Source organism: Varanus komodoensis, unplaced genomic scaffold, assembly GCF_004798865.1.
Source record: "Varanus komodoensis strain SLA01 unplaced genomic scaffold, ASM479886v1 scaffold29_1, whole genome shotgun sequence".
Taxonomy (NCBI): Eukaryota; Metazoa; Chordata; class Lepidosauria; order Squamata; family Varanidae; genus Varanus; species Varanus komodoensis.
This window is the reverse complement of record NW_025335759.1, coordinates 3,420,539-3,440,660: the sequence shown is the minus strand read 5'-3', so window position 1 is coordinate 3,440,660 and position 20,122 is coordinate 3,420,539. Positions and strand designations below refer to the sequence as shown.

The 20,122-nt window shown below is 49.4% G+C and overlaps 2 protein-coding genes across 15 annotated transcripts in view; both read right to left on the bottom strand.

The window, feature by feature from the left end:
- Positions 1 to 3,219, bottom strand: part of SDC3 (syndecan 3) — an 89,440-nt gene extending 86,221 nt beyond the window's left edge. The window contains exon 1 of the mRNA XM_044434889.1: positions 2,715 to 3,219. Coding sequence (XP_044290824.1) covers positions 2,715 to 2,804 — 90 coding nt within the window. The 5' untranslated portion in view covers positions 2,805 to 3,219. The remainder of the gene's footprint in view (positions 1 to 2,714) is intronic.
- Positions 3,220 to 17,067: 13,848 nt separating this feature from the next.
- Positions 17,068 to 20,122, bottom strand: part of PUM1 (pumilio RNA binding family member 1) — a 60,996-nt gene continuing 57,941 nt past the window's right edge. For all 14 annotated transcript variants that reach the window (XM_044435368.1, XM_044435382.1, XM_044435369.1 and 11 more), the window contains one exon: positions 17,068 to 18,839. In XM_044435368.1, coding sequence (XP_044291303.1) covers positions 18,708 to 18,839 — 132 coding nt within the window. In that variant the 3' untranslated portion in view covers positions 17,068 to 18,707. The remainder of the gene's footprint in view (positions 18,840 to 20,122) is intronic.

The window sequence follows — 20,122 nt, the reverse complement described above, 5'->3', positions numbered from 1 at the left end:
TGATTTATTGGGGGGGCAAATCACGGGGATACTTCCCACCATCAGTTTCACACCCTCAGCCTGCGGGCTTCCAAGAGAGGCCTCACTGGGCTTTTATCAGTGTGCATAAATCAGCATTCCAAAAAAGCTATTTTTAGGGCTTGAGGAGATGTCAGGGGAGGCACGGAGCACCTGCCGCTAGGTGAGCCCTGGCAGCATCTCTGGAAACTCAGTCTGCGACATGATGTCATCCACTCCGCGTGCTGGTCCACCACCTTGGCCGGCAGCCAATGACGGGAGGCCAGGGTGGAGTCCGGGTGCATCGCAAGCCGCCTTATGCCAGGCAAGGCTATTCTCTCCACCACGGGCTGCTGAGGGTGCCCCTCCTGACAGGTCTGCCACGGGTGCCCTCCCAGCATTCACATCATCTGGCATCTAGTGCCGTAGTGGAGCCAGGGCTCACAGGGTCGAAGTGCCGGGACTTTCTGATTAGTAGGGAAGATGACATCATCTCCTCCGTCCCCCCTTCATCCTGTTCCCTCTCAGCTTAGCTGCAAACTACACAGTCGCTGGGGGAAATGAGTTTTCCTACCAACAGTATATTGCTCTCTATTGAAATGCAAAGTATTTTGGGGTAGCTTTCATCTCGAATGGGTAATGAAGACACATTATCTTTACAAAAGACCTATGGAAGACATATAATACAGAGAGAGAGAGAGGAGAAAGCCAGATCGGAACAGCTGCCTGCTTCTCTGGGCTCCCCCTGGGTGAGGTGAGGGGGCCGCCCAATGAGCACCTGCATGTCAGCATGTCAGCGTTCACCACTGCCACACAGTCTTTTTCACTGGAGGTGCCCAAGGTCAGGCCCGAGGCCATTCTGCACGCAGGACACACAGTCCCTGCGTGAAGGCAAGCACACAAGGCAAGGCACACAACCGTGATGAGGACACACTGCTTTGGTCAAGAGATAAAGTGCCATTTGCATCACCACTCCAAGATGTCAGTCACCCCGGCTGGTCCCCAGCCAGATCGATATGGGCAGGACAGCAGCTGGGCTCAGGGCAGGGGCGGTGGAGGGGTGGAGAGGCCAACGGCCAGCCCGAGCGTGGCACAGCAGCCTCTTGGCCCCTTGTTCACTGACCTCTCCTGTAGCTATAATTATTCCACGTTGCACAATACACAGTGGGGAAATCATACATCCAGAACCATTTTTAAGGACAATCCTCTGCAAGTCAGACAGAGTAAAGGTCTATAATGATGCTGCCTAGGGAATCCCAGGCGTTCTAGGCCTTTTTACAGTCTAACCTTGCACAGGACTGGCCCTTTTACCTACCTCCGCCCCACGGTATGAGGGTAGCAGCCTATACCATGGGGGATCAAGGAGGCCCCGCCAGGAAAGGCAGGGCGCTGCCTGCTGGGCCTCTCACTATGCAGGACCCAATTGTGCAAGCAGAACCTCCCATGGGCCGATCTCCTCTTTACCCCCATTCCAGCTGGCCACAGCTGCATCATTTCACTGTCATGACACAGCCCCCAGTCTCTCCAGGACAGAGGCTTGGCGATCCAGGAGGAAAGCCACCCCGGGGGTGGGGGGGCACTCCTCTGAGACCCAGGAGTCTTCCCCCTCCCCACCTCGGCCCTCCCACACCGAAGCCTGTCCAAATGGCAAAAATACAGGGAATCTGTTTGAGGTAGGAAAGACAGCAAATGCAGGAACTCCATGCATTTCACTGCAGTTCCAACCCACCAAGCCAAGCAGTCAGGCAGGGTAGCCACATTATAAATCTTTTCCTCCCCTACCCCCAATTCATGAACCGTAGAGAATGGACATGAAATTGCAGAGAGAGCAAACCACATGCCCGGGGTCCTTGTCGATCCTACTTCCCCATCAACCTTCAAATGACATCCAAGCGCATCTTTCTTCCCCCGCCCACCCCGCCTCAATCCCACGGAAACCCCCCACCCCATAGAATGGGCATCTGTAGCCAGTAAGGCTGCCAGAGGTGCCTATTACTGCACGCACGGCGAGGCTGCGCGATTCAGGCAGAAGCTTTGCCACCACGGCCAAGATGAATGGGGGGTCACCTCCTCCACCGCCCACCCAACAAGACTTTTCCAACTGGAGCGTCAGTCCTAGAACGGAAGATTGCGGGCCATATTTTCAAATGCGTTCGCGCAGAGTAACCCCAAGGGAGACTTGCTCGGCTGCAAGACGCAACTGAACATGGGGGTGGGGGCGTATTTCCAACTATGGTTGCAACCCTAAGCACGGCTTCCATGGGAATGATACGCCTCCTCTGAATACTGTGGGCCGATTTCCAAACAAGCCCCGCGGGCTACAAGGCGGGCAGTCAGGCACTTCTCCCGAGCAGCGAGCCCGATTGAAGCCAGGGATCTTCCTTCGGAGGAAAGCCGCTAGGCTCGGGCCAGGAAGCCGGCCGGCCGGCCGGCCGCCTCCTGGGAGCAGGAACCAGGCGCGAAGTGGCAGGGGGAGCATCCGGCTGCGTCGAGCCCACCGGAGAAGCCCCCGGAATCCACGCGCGGCGGCGCCGCCGCTGCTGCTCGCGGGGGAAGGAGGGCGAGCGCGCCTTCAGCAGCCCCCACTCCGGCGGCGAGGGGCGGCGCGGAGAGCGGCCACAACTGAGCTGGGAGGCCCGGGGTGCCCGCAAGCCTGCTCCCCGCGGGCGGGCGGGCGGCGACCGGCCCGGGAGCTGCCGGGCGCCCGTGTCACTTACCCGCGCGACGTGGCCGGCCAGCAGCAGGAGCAGCAAGCGCGGCAGCAGCGCAGCCCGGCCGCGGGGCCTCGCGGGCGGCAGCGCAGGCATCGTCTCCAGCCTGGGGCAGGGAGGGCGGATCGGGGCGCCCACCGCGGCCGCTGCAGCGCCCGTCGGGATTCCGCCGGGACCGGGAGGGGGCGGCAGGAAGGAGGCGCGGGCCGGGCGACGTTCCTTTGTTCCCGGCGCGCCCACAAGCCCCGGGCTGCAGGAGCAGGAGGAGGAGGAGGGTGCGCGCCGGAGCCCCCCGCGCGCGGCTCGCGACGCCTCTCTCGGCGGGAGAGATGCGGTGCGCAAGAGGGCGGAGGCCAGGCCGGGGCTGCGGGCAGCGCGAGCTCCCCTGTCCGTCCGGGCGGCCGCGGCGCCTCCTCCCCGCCTCCAGCCCGCTCCACCCCGCCGGCGCCGGAGTGCGACGATCAGAGCGCGCTCGGCTTCTTCCCCCGGGCAGGAAACGTGCGCTCCTGATCCTCTTCCATTCGCTCAATGGCTGCGAGGAGGAGGAGGAGGAGGAGGAGGGCGAGAGGCGCCTGGGAGCCGGAGAGGGAGGAAGAGCCTACGCCGCCCTCTAGCGTCTGCGAGGATAAGAAGGGATGCGCTTTGCCAGTATGCACACAGGTGCGTGGATCGGGACCCGAGAGGGGAGCGGCTCCTCGGGTCCCAGGGACGCCCCAGCGCCCGCTCCAGAGCAGCGAGCGGGCAGAGGTGCAGAGGGGAATGTCCGCTCGGCCCCGTGTGCACCAAAACATGAGGAGCGCCGCACCCTCGGACCGAGAATTCATCTAATTCTGTTCACACTACGGCCCATCTGCTGTTCACAGGACACAGTGGAGCAAGACAAGACAGCAACAGCGCCCTGCCACCCATGTTCCCCAGCTACTGGAATAAATATGCATCCTGCCTTTGATAGCAGGGGTGGCATATTTCCATCAGGACAAGCAGCCACTAAATAGCCTCTCCTTCCAGCCATTTGCCCTACCCTCACTTTAAAGTCACCTGAAATGGTGACCTTCACTACATCTTGAGAGCCAATTCTGCAGCTGGCTTTGCTGTGCAAAGAAGCCCTTCTTCTCTGCCCTGAACCTCCCACCCATCAGCTGGCTAAGATGCCATTCTGGTACTGTGAAACATGGAGAATAAAATTGCCACTTTCTCCACACCCTGCACAATGTTGTGTATCTCCATCATGTCTTCCTACCATTGTCTTCCAGACATTCACCCTTTTTCTTTGCTCCTGTTCATCCCTATTCTCCTGCAGACTACTACTGCCCAAATGCATGGATCAATATTCAGAAAGAGGCATAAAATATACCTGTTAAACCCCTCAGCCCAAGGGAGTTCTGAACAAATGAGAACAAAGAGCAAAAGCTGGTGACAGTGTTCATGAAAAGGCAGAATCACTGACAGACAGGTCCCCCTTGTGGGTGTCTGCCCAAAGAAGCCCACACCTGGAGGTGGCATCGCATGAGACAAAAAGAAAGGGCCATGGATGAAAACAGGGACACCTTCAGGGATCATGTGGCTCATTTTCTGAAAGACTAGACAGAAAGGCCACTGAAAAAGGTTCAAGGAGGGAGGAAACCCACAGCAAATGATCCTAGGCAAGTTTGTGGATACAGTCTCTCCACCACTCCCTCCCTTTCTGACAGTGACCTGATGGTGGCATCCAGTTTGGGAAGGAGGAACCCACAGAAACAGCCTGAGATTTCTTCTCTGCCTCCTCACGTTGGCCAGTTAGAAAACCTCATAGTTGGGTCCACGGTGGAAGCTGAAGTCCAAAAGCATTTATTCCCAGACAGGCTCGTGCAGAGGACCTGGCTGCCTGTTCAGCCGGTACCAGACAGGCGCCTGGAGGGGGCCAAGGCCTTTCTCCTCCTGGTAGCTGTGAGGTGCAACGGCTCGTGAGGGGCCTGGCACACTGACAGGAGTGCCCTGGCCCTGCTTCTGCTGAGAGCTACCCGGTGGCATGATGGCTAATGGCGTCTGCAGCAGAGGCGTGGAGTCCACCGGGATCTCCTCCCAGACAGTCTCCTGAAGTGGGCCCAGTTGCTTCCCCCCTTGACAGCAGGCAGACCCTGTGGCCTTCGATGGCGCCTGCACCACTCGGGAGGTGGGCAGTGGCCGCTGGTACAAGCCGGTCTCGTACCGAGGATAGATCGGCCTCTCGTTTTTCTGGGAGCTGGCCGGTGGAATGCCCACTAACGGAGTCTCAACCCAGAGGAAGGGGGAGGCCGACACCGACTCCTCCCAGTTTGGTTCATGAAGAGGTCCAGGGTCTAAAGCCTTCGCCTTCTGCTGGTGGTCAGGTGCGATGGCCACTGCTGGCATCTGCTCTTGGTGGGGGGAAAGTGAGGGCCGCTGATCCAAGGCAGGTTTAGGGAGAACATCTGTTTGTGCCCCCCACCCCTTCTGGCAGCTGCATGGTGGAGTCACCACTGGCAGACTCGGCTCTGCAGGGGAAGAGTCCAAGGCTGGTCGCTCCCACTGAAGTTCATGCAGAGGGCTTAGCTGTTTGTCCATCCACTGCTGACACCTGTTCCGTGCAGCAGCTGCTGACTGGCCCTGTGCTGGCTTGGAGGGATCCGCAGCCGGTTGTTCCCAGGCAGCCTCATGGAGAGCGCCAGGTCCTCTGCTTACCATCGCTGGAGAACCATGAGATGGGGCAGACACCGATGGAAGGCATTCTGGGGCAGAGGGCCCCAGGGGTGGCTCTTCCCAATGAGGCTCGTGGAGGGGGCTGAGTACTTTCTTCATCCCCTTCTGATCACTCCCGGAGGAAGCAAACTGGAGGCAGGGGAGGGTCCTGCTCTGGCAGGGAGCAACCCGGTGGTACTCAGCTTAGTGCCATCACGCCAGGCTCGGGAGAAGAGCCTGCCTCTCCCTCCCTCGTCAACAACTGCACTGGGGTGCCAGCAGTTTTCTTGCTGTCCTTGGTCATTGTTGCATGGGGAGATGCATCACCACGGGCGACGGAGGCATCTTGGGCAGCTCTTGGTTATGATGCAACATGTAGGGCAACTTGGAGCCATATGACTTGGGTGCTTGTGAGCCTCGATGTTCTCCATTTCCCCAGCACGCCGTGTTCCTATTTCTGGTAACTATTGCTTTGTGTGGGGGGCTCTGAAGCTACCTGTGGTGGCAAGTAGCTGAGAGATGCTTGCAATCAACGATTGTGGATGCAGAAGTAATGGGCGTGTGGCATGGTCTCCCACTGTGCGATGCAAGATGGATGAGCGCGCGGTGCTCCTCTTCAAATCACTCATACGTGCAAGCCCTCTTTGCACATGAGGCATGCGCATGGCGCGCCTGTGGAGAAGCAGGGCTCCTGGGAGCAGGCGTCCAAGCTAGCCCACGCCCAGTGTGTGCACTTTGAGCAGAGACATCTCCAGAAAGGATGCCCAGTGCATAAGCAAGTGCTTGTTCACAGGGGTTCCTTCGCAGCTTTCCATGCTCAGCACAGTGACATAAGAACGTGCAGCTAGCCCAAAGCTGGGGATGCCCTCGCCCAGGTTCACCCAATGAGTGTACAACGCATGAGCAATGCACAATTCCAGCTCTCAGGTTTGGCTTTCCCTGCCTCATGCTTTCCAGATATGTTGGACAACAGTTCCCATCAGCCCCTGCCAACATGGCCAGTGAGTGGGGAGGATGGGAGAGGGTACAGTCCAAAACATATAGCAGTCCCAAGGTTGGGGAAAGGCTGCTGGAGGGGTGTTGGCGTTGCATAGCTTGTGCATAGTTTATGAGCTGCATCTCCAGAAGAAACCTGTCCATTATCTCACATGCTTATTGGAAGCCTTCCTCCAGATTCTCCCCATTCTAGAGATTAAATGGATTGGCATCAGACACAGGGCCTGTTCAGCTGTGGCATCCCAACTGGCGACTCTGTCCTCCCAGCCGTAGTTGCTGGGCAGCGTTGCTATTGTCACCTTTCAGATGCCCAGAAATGTGGAGATTTAGCAATGCAAATGGGATCCAAGGGTATCATCCCTTGTTGGTATCAGACACCCACAGCAAACCCCTTCAGTTTCCTATTCCCTCTCTTAGAAGGCACTGGTGATGCTGTTCGTGCTTCGTTCTGCTCATCAAGTTAACAGCCATCTTCATTCTTGCTGTTACGCTTCAAAAAAAATCCACTGCCTTATGTACAGTGCTGAACATAACTTTAAATGCTTAAATTACAGAAATAAGTTACAATCTAATACATGTGATACAAAAAGGAGGGGTGGTGGAGGAAAGAAGAAAACCAGCAAATTCAGGGCTCAGGTATGTTCATTCTTTTAAAAGATCAGATGGAAAGGCCACTGGTGAAGTCGGTTCTGGGCAGGAGGAGACAGCCAGCCAGGTTCAAGGAGAAGGCATCTCTGCCTCTCCCTCCCCTTCTAACAGCTGCCCAGCAGAAAGGCCATTGAGAAGAGTCCACGACCATCATTCATACGGAGGTCCTGGATCCCTCCCCGCTACCTCCAGACCTTTGCCAGGTAGTGTTCCATGACATCCACTTCAGGCAGGACAAGCCCAAAGACAGTGGGCCTCAGGCTCTGGACAGGGCCTGTGGAACAGCTCTGATGCGGAACGGCCCTTGACCGTGTCTGTCGTGACTGGGAGAAGCCAAGCCCACAGAGAATCTCACTGACTCTTGGCCTCGTTGTAGTAAATGCTAGGTTGAATGTGATCAGATCGAGTCTGCTGTGGCGGGGCGGCACCCAATGGGGACTGGCCCAAGAGAGGCTTCCGGCAGCTGTCAGAGATGGCAGTGGCCATTGATTGGCTCTGCTGTGGCTGGGAGGAGCCAGGCACATAGAGAAGCTCTGGCTGCCTCTTCACTCCACTGTAGTAAGTGTTCCGCTGAAAGGGTTTGGGTGGCGTCTGCAGTGGAAAGGAGCAGTACCTTGGTGATGGATCGAAGAGAGCCTTCTGGTATTTGCCAGGTACAGCAGTGGCCCCTGACCTGGTCTGTCCTAGTTGGGAAGAATCAGGTGCATAGAGAAGGTCTGGCTGTCTCTCGGTATCTTTCTGGCAGCTGCCGGATGAAATGTCCAATGGGGATGGAACCTGTTGTAGGAGGTAGGATACGAACGGCAGCTGGCACCAGACAGGTTCGTGGAGGGGGCCTAGATTTCCCCTTCCTTTCCAACCACTGCTACACGCTGTGGCCTCTGGTGGGTTCTGCTCTGGACCAAATGGCTCTTGGCCCATGCTGGGCTCATAGAGCTGGCTGAACTGGTCCTCCTCCATCTTCTGATAGCTGCCAAATTCAGTGGGTTCTGGTGGGGCCTGCAGGAGGAAGGAGGAGCTGAGTGAAGGCTGGTCCCAGACAGGTTCATGAAGTGGGCCAAGTGGTCTCTTCATCCCCTTCTTAGAACTCCTAGAAGGTGCAGCGGTTTTTGATGGACTCTGTTCTGGAAAGCAGGAAACAAATGGCTGCCGGCCCAAGCCAGGACAATGCAGATGGCCCTGCTGTCTGTCTCTTCTCTTCTGATAACTGCCAAATTCAATAGGCTCTGGAGGTGCTTGCAACAGGAGGGAGGAGTCCAGAGGTGGTTGCTCCCAAGCAGGTTCATGGAGAGGACCTAGAGGTCTATCAACCCACTTTCGACATCTGGATGATGGCACAACCACTGGTGGAATCGGTTCCATTTTGGAGGAGTCCAGGGGTTTTTGGGCCCAAACAGCTTCATGGAGAAGGCCTGGCTCTTTACTCATCCCCATCTGGTAACTATGCTGTGGAGCAATCAGTGATGGAATATGTTCTACGGAAGAAGAGCCCAGTGCTGGCTGTTCCCAGATAGGCTCATGAAGAGGGCCCACATCTTTGTACAAGCCATTCTTATATCTGCTATAGGGAGTGGCCATGGAAGGTGTCTGTTCCGGGCAGAGGAGCCCAACCATTACCCTGAGCCAGACTCATAAAAAGGCCTCTCTGTTCGCTTCTTCATCCTGACAGCTGCATGATGGAATGGCCACCGATGGGAACTGCAGCCAGGGTTTCCCAGTCCTCTCGGGGAGAGCCTTGCAAGGACCACTAACAGAGAGAGGCCCTGCACGTGTGCTGGGTGAGTGGGATAGATTGGCTGGCAGTGGTCATTGTTGCATGGGGAGAGGCGTTGTCATGGGGGACAGAGGGCTGCTGGGTAGCCCTTGGTTGTGACGCAACAAGCAAGATGAGCAGGAACATGCCTGGATAATCTCCACATTGCCTGGGTCCCTTGTGCTGGGAGCTCTGGGGAGGTGCACGTTCCTGAAACTATTTGTGACGTCATGGAGTTGAGAGGTGCTCAGTAGTGAAGCTAGGGATGATGTTGTGGTCAGAAGGCCAGCAGAAATAAATTCCATTCTGCTCCTGTGGCTGCAGTAGAGTGAAGATTTAAATAACTTTAGAATACACAATTGCACAGGATCAGAATATAATGAAAGAAAATCAGGGTCGCCAAACATCGGATGAATCACAAATCAGAATTAAGATTGCCTGGAGAAATATCAACAACCTTAGATATGCAGATGATACCACTCTCATGGCAGAAAGTGAAGAGGAACTAAAGAGCCTCTTGATGCGGGTGAAGGAGGAAAGCGCAAAAATTGGCTTGAAACTTAACATTAAGAAAACTACGACCATGGCAACCAGTCCTATCACTTCCTGGCAAATAGATGGGGAAGAAATGGAGGTAGTGATAAATTTTATTTTCTTGGGCTCCAAGATCATTGCAGATGGTGACTGCAGCCAAGAAATTAAAAGACTCTTGCTCCTTGGGAGGAAAGCCATGGCAAATCTAGACAGCATACTAAACAGCAGAGACATCACCCCGCCAACAAAAGTTTGTATAGTCAAGGCTATGGTTTTCCCAGTTGCAATGTATGGCTGTGAAAGCTGGACCATAAGGAAGACTGAGCACCGAAGAATTGAAGCCTTTGAATTGTGGTGCTGGAGGAGACTCCTGCGAGTCCCTTAGACTGCAAAGAGATCAGACCAGTCAGTCCTAGAGGAGATCAACCCTGACTGCTCTTTAGAAGGCCAGATCCTGAAGATGAAACTCAAATACTTTGGCCACCGAATGAGAAGGAAGGACTCACAACTGACAGCAAAAGGAGAAGGGGACAGCAGAGGTTGAGGTGGTTGGATGGGGTCACTGGAGAGGTGAGTGTGGGCTTAGGTGTACTGGGGGGCGGGTAGTGGAGGACAGGAGAGCCTGGAGGAATGTTGTTCATGGGGTCGTGATGGGTCAAGCAGACTTTGCAACTAAACACAAACATCAGATCTTATTATTGTTCTTATGTATCAGGTACAATTGTAAATCATAGACCAGTGGACAAAACAGAGATAAGTTAGTTATGTACTATTGTGTTCACACCTGAAGTGATATGCAAGTCATCTCAACTCTGCCCTTCCATAAGACTGTGAAGTTCATGGTCTCGTATTACTTAGCTTCACCACTGGGAGCATATTGGTGGCCCGTGGCAATCCCTGTTGCACAGGGGATCAGTTGGCCACCATGCTTGCAGCAACCTCCCTCCCTAATAAATAAAAATGGATGAGGATTGTCCCTGTTTCCCCTCAAGTCATGCACATTTATTTATTTAAAACAAATAACTCCATTATAAATCTACCCTCTGATGAAAATGCATATTGCAAATGTACGTTTGCAAACTGACAGCAGTGTGCAAGTCCCCCTCAGCAGTAAAAGACAAGTCCACAAGTCTGCAAAATCCATGTCTTGGAAAAAAGCTCATCAGCTCCAGACTGCACAGGTCAGAGTCATAGAAATCCATGATACTCACATCCACCAAACCAAGACTTCTTGATCTTCTCCAGGAATCACTAGGGGTACAATCCCAAGGGAGGGTACATAGCTCTGGGAGGCCATAAGATTGCCTAAACCCTAGCTCTAAGCCTGCATTCTTGGAGCAGAGACCCCAAAGGCCGAGCCCCTGTCCTTTCCCGTCCCCAACAGACATGGAAAGAGCCATGTGGGGCTGCCCACCCATGGTTACAACTGGGCCTCAGAGGAAGAGAAAAGGCAGAATGCCAGGGGCGGGGGAGGCAGGGAGGCTGCGGAGCTCATGGGCATGCCTATTGGCAGCACAGCTGCTTTCCATCCTCACCCACACAGCTTACCTAGTCTTCCTTCTAGTTTATCCTAACAACAACCCTGTAAGGTAGGTTAAACAAAGAATTAGTGATTGCTCCAAACTCACCCAGTGAGCTGCACTGCCAAGCAGGGACTAAAACGCAGATCTTCCAAGAGTCTCAGCCCAGCACTCTGACTGTGCTATCACACGGGGCAATTCCGCACAGCCTGATCCCCTGGTGATAAGTCGCAGGGAGTTGTTGTTCCGCAGGCAACCCACAGGGCATCTCGCAGACCTCAGACTCACTGTGGCTTGTTCACCCCTTGCTGTTGGCTAGGTTTTCCTCCCTTTGCTCATTCAAGGCAGTAAACCATTCCTTCGCAAACACTCGTTATTCACCAAAGTATATGAACTCAGTCTCTGCAGACTGAACCTCCAAGCATCAACAGAGCAGTTTGTTGAACCCAGCATAGCAACCACTTCCAGGGACACTCCTTCTGAATCTGTCAGAACCCCATTCCTCCAGCCAACCCTCTAGTGGGCTAGCCATGTTGGTTCCCCAGTCTGGGAAGACTCTGAGTCTGCCTGGTGTGTCGACCCATAACAAGCCGTCAAGATGACTCCTCAGAAGGAGCACAAAAAGGGAGCATAGCAAGGTTAGAGGAGGCATCTGCCAAACAGCGCAGGCTCCCATCTCTGAGACAGTTGATTAAACAGTCTGTTCCCCCTCCCTCCACCTCATCCATTGTTCTAGGGGCATGTTCTTGCTCCCATCTAGACTGGATCCAATTCATTTCAGCTGCCCCATCCCACCTCTAGATATCTGGAAGGGGCTGCTTCCTTAGCATACACAGGGGACAGTAAACAGGCCAGAAATCAGAAACAAGTGAAGCAAGACACCTGCAGAAGATTCCTGGGGTCCAAGGCAGGACAGGAGCAGCAACTCAGCTAACCACAAGCAGCAAGTCAAAAGACTCTCCTTGCTAAGGGAGCTTCTGGAGGGTGGAGCCAGTTCTTATAAAGCCCTTCTCCCAGGTGGTGCTGATGAGGACTCTGATGGCTGCCGTGGACTGAGGGAGTACTCCTGCAATTACCAGGGCTGCTGTGCTGATGCCCAGCCAGCAGATGGAGCCTGAGCCTGATTCCTGCTTGTCCTGGCCTGATCTCCTGGACCTTGCTCCTATTCCTGTACTCTGCTCTTGATCCTGGACCTTGCCCTGTTTTTGGTCATGTTCCTACTCCAGCTTTCTGGAACCTGCACTGTTCGCTTTGCTTCATTTGCTTGCTTGATGACATGTTATTCTTGGAGTGGCGTTGCCTTGCTCTTTTGCTCCTGGTGCTAACCTCCGACTGTTGTTTGGGATTAGACTCTGGGCTCTAACCAAGCTGCCTGGGTTCTGGTGCCCGTGTTGGTTAGTCAGTTGCCCAAGCCCTGGATGCTGAAAGGGGGATCTTTTGGGAAATATTCAGCCATGGGTCCCTGGGTAAAACCACCATTTCCATGTATTTTGTTGAGCGGGGACGGAAATGAAGAGCAGAGGCCAGGATCCACAGATGATTTCTCCATTGCCCATCTCTGCCAACTGCCTGCGAGTGACGGGCAGGGACAGAACCTGCGTCCTTTCTAACTAGGTGGTGGTTGTTCCTTGACGGGGAGGAATGGGAGGCGTAGCAGCCCAGCAAAGCGACAGGGCCACAGTGGCCTCCGCATGGCGACCGCCTGGGGCTGTTAGGCTGCTGGGAATGGGAACAGGAAGGAAGGGGGAATGGAAAGGATTGTCCCAAAGAGGAGCACTGCAGGCTGCAACGTGCTGTGCGAGTCTCGCTTCTCTTGTCACAGAAAGCCAGGATCTCTTCTCAGTCATGTGCTCAGTGTGGAATAGCAGGCTCCAGCTACAGGAAACTGAACTGGCTGAACATCAGGAAAAACTTCCTGACTGTTAGAGCATGGCGACAACGAAACCCATGAACTGGGGAGGTGGTGGGCTCTCCTTCACTGGAGGCACTCAGGATGCAACTGGACAGCCATCAGTTAAGGATACTTTAATTTGGAGTCCTGCATTGATCAGGGGACAGACCTGATGCCCTTCTTGGCCCCTTCCAACTCTGTGTTATGATTCCGTCATTCCATGTCCATTCAGCTGTGGGCAGATACTGTCTGCTCTGAGATCTCTCTGTCTGTCTATCTGTCACTTCATGGTTTTGACAAAGTGGACACTAGACTATGTAAGTTTGCGGGCAATAAATTTGCTATTAAAATACCACAAGGCTCGTTTTCTTTGACTTCCTTGTGCGAGGAAAACGCTTCTCCACTGGAAGCGTGAGACAGAGCGCAGCGCCCTCAAGTGGTCCAATCTGGAATCACAGATTGCCAGTTGCCTGCTTTTTCATAAAGGAGGCAGTAAAACACGAATTCTGTGCTCTGCACAGAATTTTTGAGCTAGTAGGCACTGCCTGAATGCAGCGTGTTGTGGGCAATCTCACAGAATAGGCATCATGGTTGGGGGGGGGGTCCCATTCATGGAATGGCTGCCATGCTGAGCACGGCTGGTCACAAAATGCTCATTTCCCAGAAAGCAAACCAGTGAGACTCCGAGAAATGTAACTTGCCCCAGGAACCTCATTGCCAGAAGCAGTTCAGCTCCAAGCTTCAAAACACAAATCCCCTTCTTTGGACCCAAATATGGGTAGTGCCGGAGTGGGGTGGGGAATAACTTAGCTTTGCAGCATGCTTGCCATCCTCCCAGTTAAAAAGAATACAATACAAAAATCTAAGAAATAAAACTAAAATCAGGCTGGGCAGAAGCCTGATGGGTCCCAAAAGAGGCGTCTCCAAGCACCATATTGGAGACCAGCACTACTGTTACTGTTTTAAAACTGATTTTCTTTTCTTTGTGCCTGTAATCCATTCCTGTTGTAAAGCTCTAGTGAAAATTCTTGGCGTTGTAAAGTGAGATTGAAAAAGGAAAATCTAAAGAAACTCCCTCCAAAGAGTCAGGTGTGCATTTCAGACTGCCTTCAGCGCAAACACGCCTCCCAAAATGGCTCCAATTTCCATCCTCTGTTGCAAATGCAACATACGCATTGTTGTTGGGGCTGCAATAGGTGTAGCCTTCTACAACCTGGTTTCCCCCAAGTGGCATAGTTGGTTGGAAATTAGGAGAGTTGTGGTCTCTCTGCACTGAGCTGCAGCAGGTAGACAGTATGGTTAACTCTGCTGGGCAGGGGAAATGTTCCATGGAGAAGGGTCCCAGGGCTTCATCTCTCCAGTTTGGCAGTTTCCAAGTTGTAATTAGCATTTCTTGGGTGATGATCCCTAGCAGCATGTGAGAGAATCCACAGATGTCATAGAAATACATCTGTGTCAGTAATACTGAGTTGCCCCAGTGACCTCAGTGGAAGGGAGCTTTGAATTTGTTAAACCGAATGACTGACTGGTTGTCAGCATTTCATGTCCAGTTCTCTGGGGAAGAGTTTCTTATTCTCCCAAGCACTGCAAGAACATTCTTCTTTATTCTGGTTTTGCTCTGGGATTTTATTTATTTTTGTTTGATATTATCCTTGCCTTTTACATTGTAATGCATTGTACACCATTCGGAGAGAATCTATCCTTGGCCAGGCTAAAAGTGTGTAACAAAGCAATCGTGTGGGCTCCAGACAGTGTCTGGAGGGTCTGAGGATTTTGTGGAGACATGGTTGAAGGGCCCTATCCACACTGGTGGCTTCTCCAAGGTTGCTTTTTATCGGATGCAGTTAAGGGACTGAGTTAAGGTGCAAGGAGGGGAGGGAGTGTCTCTGCCAAGATTAAGAGCATCCTTCCTCCCTATCAGAAGTACAGCAATATCATTATTGTTGTTGCATTTTTATACTGCCCATAGCCAAAGCTCTCTGGGCAGTTTACAACAGCGATCACAGAATCATACACTCAAATCACCCATCCCAATTCTGACCAGGCTGAACTTGCTTAGCTTCCAAGATTAGGCAGGACCAGGCGGTTCAGGCTACAGGTGCTAAAATGGGCTGTCTAGGTGCTTTGCAGTGTGAGATGGCTGGGGAGACACCCATAGGATTGCGAGGACTGTACCCTAAATAAATACAAATAATTAGTGCCTGTCGCCCTTTCAATATGTTGGACTGCTACTCCCAACATCCCCAGTCAGGATCGTGGGAGTTACAACCCAACACATCTGGAGGGAAACAGGTTGAAGAAATCTGAATTCATGTCCCGGTTTTCTTTGCCTTTGCTTCCCTTAAGTGCCAAAAGGGAAATAAATGCTATTGTCTTTCAAAGTGTACAAGTGTTCCAATAACAATGTCTACATTATGTAACTTTGAAATCACATTAAGTGATGTAATTTAATCACTTTAATTCCCGCCTTCACATTTTTAAGGTCAAATACTGCTGGTGGTTTTGGGACAAAAGAAACAAACAGAAATGGCATACTGCTTTTGCACTGTTATTTACAAAATACAAGTAAAACAAACATACTAAATTAGATTACTCTCGAGAGTAGGAACATTTCCAAGGCAAACTGAAATTGTCTTCATGCAAATGACTGTTTGCAAAGGACCTAATTTGTACAGGGTTATTTGCATATGATTTTTTTTCTGAAAAATGGTCATTAAGTTACTAACAGCCATTCTAGCATACCTGGAGCATCCAACCTACTCCAAGATCTGCCAAAGCACCTGCCATCAAGGCAGAAGTGAAGGAGAGAGTGCTGCTTACTGTCCATCCCCAGTGCAAGCAATGAATTATTTGCACCAAGCCCTGGGGATGGAACTTATTTTCCTGCATGTTGGGTGCACATTAAGGACCAGGTGGTTTTCTGATTCTGTAGACCCAAGGCCTCCCCAATCTACTCACAAAATGGCCTTTTCCCACCCACCCCTTTTCACAGCTGTTCTAACATCTCGGAGATGAGTGATCCTGAACTTTTTACAGGGGCCAGTGGGGAAAGCAGAAACCCAACTGTCAGAGGACTTCCTTCCACCGTGGCTTTCATTTGAATAATTAGCGTCATCCACAGTTGTTGAGGATTCAGCTAATAGGGGCTTAAACCCAAATCTGGCACAAAATTGATAGGTCTTGAATTTATTTGCAAGTGCTGTTTGGCTTCGGTAATAAAAACTATTCTGTAAATTGGGAGCAATATTCAGGGAGTAAACACTTCCACCAAGAACAGGTGACTTTTAGGATTGTGAAGTTATCAGCAGCTCTCCTTATAGCTCATTTTCTAGCCCCACTTAATACTACATGAGTTTTTAAGCTTGTTCATATGGATCTACGATTAAGAAGTTACACTGCAGTTACCACCCACACAAACAGGTTACTTTATGGCTATGCATTTAACTTTCCCAGGTTTTTCTATCTTTGCTTCTTCCAATTTTTGTTTTCTTTTATTGAAACTGCTTTAGTTACAAATTACTTTTTTATCTGTTACTATTAACATGTTTGCATTGCTTCCATGCTGTGTGCTGCCTTGAGAAACGGATGGCTCTGAGAGACAGCTAAGAAATGATTTAAACTAGCCATTTGCAACCTAGTGCGCTCCAGTTGTTTTGGGTGTCAACGCTCCTCAGCCTCAGCAATGGTCAGACCATCCAACAGAGAACATCTAGGTTAAAGAAACTAACTTCCCTTCATGGTAATAATCTGACTACAAGAACTTGGTCTGTGGTTAGTTTTGCAGGCATATGGAAGTTAGTGCAAGAAGAAAGTAGTGTAATACTGGAAACCTGTAGTGACACAGGTTTCTTGTTAGGGGAAGATGGCAGGAAGAACCATCATAATAGCTACAGCTCTTAGGTTTTAACTCTGAAGTCATCTGCAGTCAACCGTACAATAATTTTCATAATAGGTAACTCAAATAACTGCAAATTAATGTCATGGATTTTACACATAAAACCTATCAGCTGTGAGCAACTGGAAGTGCCCAACCTTCTGGCTGACCATTAGGAAAGACCTTCTGGTAACATATGAACAGAACCAGATTCTACATGTTCTCCCTGCCCTGGTTCCTTCTTCCTAACGTGCTGTATTTGAAGGAACACTAATAAAGTAATATGCAAAACTCTCGAGTACTTTAGCAGAAAGGCAGCATACAAACACAATGAATAAATATTCACAAAAAATACAGAACATAAATGTATCTGAGAACACCATGAAGTCAGAAAGAAAGACAGACAAGCAGTAAGAATGTTTTGTCCTGGTGCACTATATTGAAAATATTCAAATGAAACACAAACCCAGATTCCAAAGTTCTGTATTTTTCAAAATAAAGATCACACATTGTTTAGAGACAATCTACACAAGAGTTACAAAAAATAGTTGCCCAGGCATAAGCATACACAGGTTTGTTAATTATACACATATGGTTACAAGTGTGCTTGCAAAAAGGTTCATTGGAAATATACACAAGGCTCTGTAAATGTACACCGTGTAGTGTTACAATTCTATATTCAAACAAGGAAAATTGACAGTATGTTACATTCACTTACAAGTAGACAAAATGCAAAATACAGTTTATCTTCTGTACAAAAAGGCAAAGTGATTCACACTTTACAAGGTGAAAGGGGGACTCTGATTGTAAAGGGATACTGGGGGAGAGGGTTGTACTTTTCTGCACTTCTTTTACTGCCACAAAATAAGTAAAACATTACTTTTTTAAAAGAGTCAAATAAACACTATTTTTGAACTGAATCATTTGTGTAGAACATTTAGAAAGAATCTCTACTTTCTTGACTAGGTGACAAATTAAAAAAACCAAGCATTTCTTTTAAACATTAACCAGGCTGTATAAAGAGAACATTTCCTTCAAAAGAAAAAAATTTACTTCTGGTTGAAATTACAATTTACAATATACAACACTATATGCTACGACCATAAAAGGGGTGAATATACACTGAAATGCACAGGGTTTGCTAATTTATTTTCTTACCAAAATGGGTTTATGTTGATTCAAACTTCTCCACATTTACATTACAGAGGTTTACAAATGTACAATTGTACAATCAAAAGTATGTTCCACTACTAGGGTACATTATAGATACAGATTAGACATCAAAACAAGAAAATACTACAAATTTTTATATATGCAAAGTCTACACCAAGTATACACTATATATTTATAGAAGCAAGACCAAAGTTGAGTTGGATTTTTTTTCTCTACATGCTAAATAATAATAAAAAATTGCCTCTGTGTTAACAGAAGAAACTGGAGTAGGCAGTAACCACACACCCTTCATCTATTTTAAAAACGCTCTTGGTGTGCATGTTCTCTCCCAATATTGACTGCTAAGCTCAATTCTTTAGCACGTTATACTAAGAAAAAGGAATTTTTAAAGTTTCTGAAACTTAAAAACTTATCTTAAATTGACGCTTTAGCACAAGGAATCTTTTAATTTATAAACATTGTTAAATGCAGATTTGTGCAATTTAACTAAAATTTTAAACTTCTCTGAGTGCTGAATAAAAAGAGAACAAAAGCGGTGTTTCCAAAAAGTTCTCCTGTAAGGTAGAGGAGTTAAAAATTGTATGTGTGTTTTTTAATTTCAGATTAGCCACCCTGAAAGTTTCCATATTTGAAATAGTTACATCAGTGAACAAAGACGTGGCTTTCCATGTACATCTGCTGCCTATGTACAAGAATTCTATACACCACTGAAACTGCAGGGCAATTAAGTATTTAAAAAAATAATTAGTACATGTTATGCAGAATAAAATTAAAAAAATTTACAAAGGGTCTTTTTGCCTTTTTCCATTTCTTTTTTTGCAGTTTTCATGTCTACACTGGGCAACCAGGAATATTTGCAAAGCATATTGGAATATGATTGGTTGCCGGCTGTAAATTCCAGATGGTCACTGGCTCTCTTCCATAGCTCTTTCTTTCAGATGATACCATTTGGTGGTCCACAAATGGGCCCAAGGTCGACCCCATTTTTCATGTAATACTTCTCCAGTTTGGCCAAGATGTGTTTTCCATAGGTGTATTTACGGAGAGTGGCGATGTGTGGCCGGATCTAGAAGGTGGGAGGGGAGAGGAGTTTAGGAACAGCTCACAAACACATACAAACAATCATCTTCCGTTCTGGCTCACCATAAATCACACATGGATAGGTTACAGGGTTGAAGCTTCAGGCAGACAGCTGAGGAGATGTAAAACCATTAAGAACATATGTCTTGGTACCTGGAACACTGCTATCTGTTTGAAAACTAAATCAAAATGTAACGGCATTTCAACAAGAGCAGGGTGAGTCACTAAGGAATTTATGGAATCAGCAGGTGGATAATTTAATTTATCCTCATGAAACATATAACTACTACATTGTCTGAACCTATTTCATGCTCAGGAGTGAAGCAAGTGCCTCAACAAACATTAAAGGCAATTGGGAGTAAGATGCTCGGAGGTACAAACAAAAACTTAGGAATCTCAGAGTTCAAGGATGAGCACCCACTTCATCATAGCCATGAACGCTTCTGCCACAAATCAATCAATCTTTTAGAGGTCACAAGGGCTCTTTGTTGCAACAAACTGTCCTCTGGAATAAAAACAAGGAATTGGCTTTATGGAATCTTAAGTATCAAGCCTTGCCAGTTATCCACACCCTGGTAAGTTCACGGCTGTATTACTCCAACACGTTCTGTGTGGGGCTGCCCTTGAAAATGGTCCTGAAACTTCATTTGATTCAGAATCGGGCTGCTTGGCTGTTAACGAGACCACACTATGCCAGTCCTTTATCAGCTACATTGGCCACTGGTTGAAGTCCATGCCCAATTCAAATTGCTGACACTAACATTTAAGGCCCTAAACAGCTTGGAATTGGGGCACCTGAAGAAATACTTTTCTCCATATGTTCCTACCCAGTCCCTAAGATCCAAGGTCTCTGAGAACCACCCTAAAGAAATAAGGGGAGAGGGGTGACAGGAAAAAGACTTTCTCTGTGGAAAAAGACTATGAAACATGCTTCTCAAGGAGGTGCATCTGGCAAGTCATTGTTCATTTTTTGGGGACAGATTTTGCCAGATTTTCACAGATGGGTTTTAATATTGTTTTTAGTTGTACTGTTTTTATGCCATGTATTAATTTTAAATTTCCAGAGTTGCCAATTGCTGTGTATTTGGGTTTTGAACTGTTACATGTTTTATTCTTGTTATACATTTTAATTCTGTAAATCACCCATACAGCCCCATGAGCTATAGGGCAGTATACAAACAAAACAAGCAAATAAATGTGTTTTATGGCAGAAACGTTCCTGGACTAGAGGCCACCTAATCAGTATCAACTGAAATAAAAACACACACT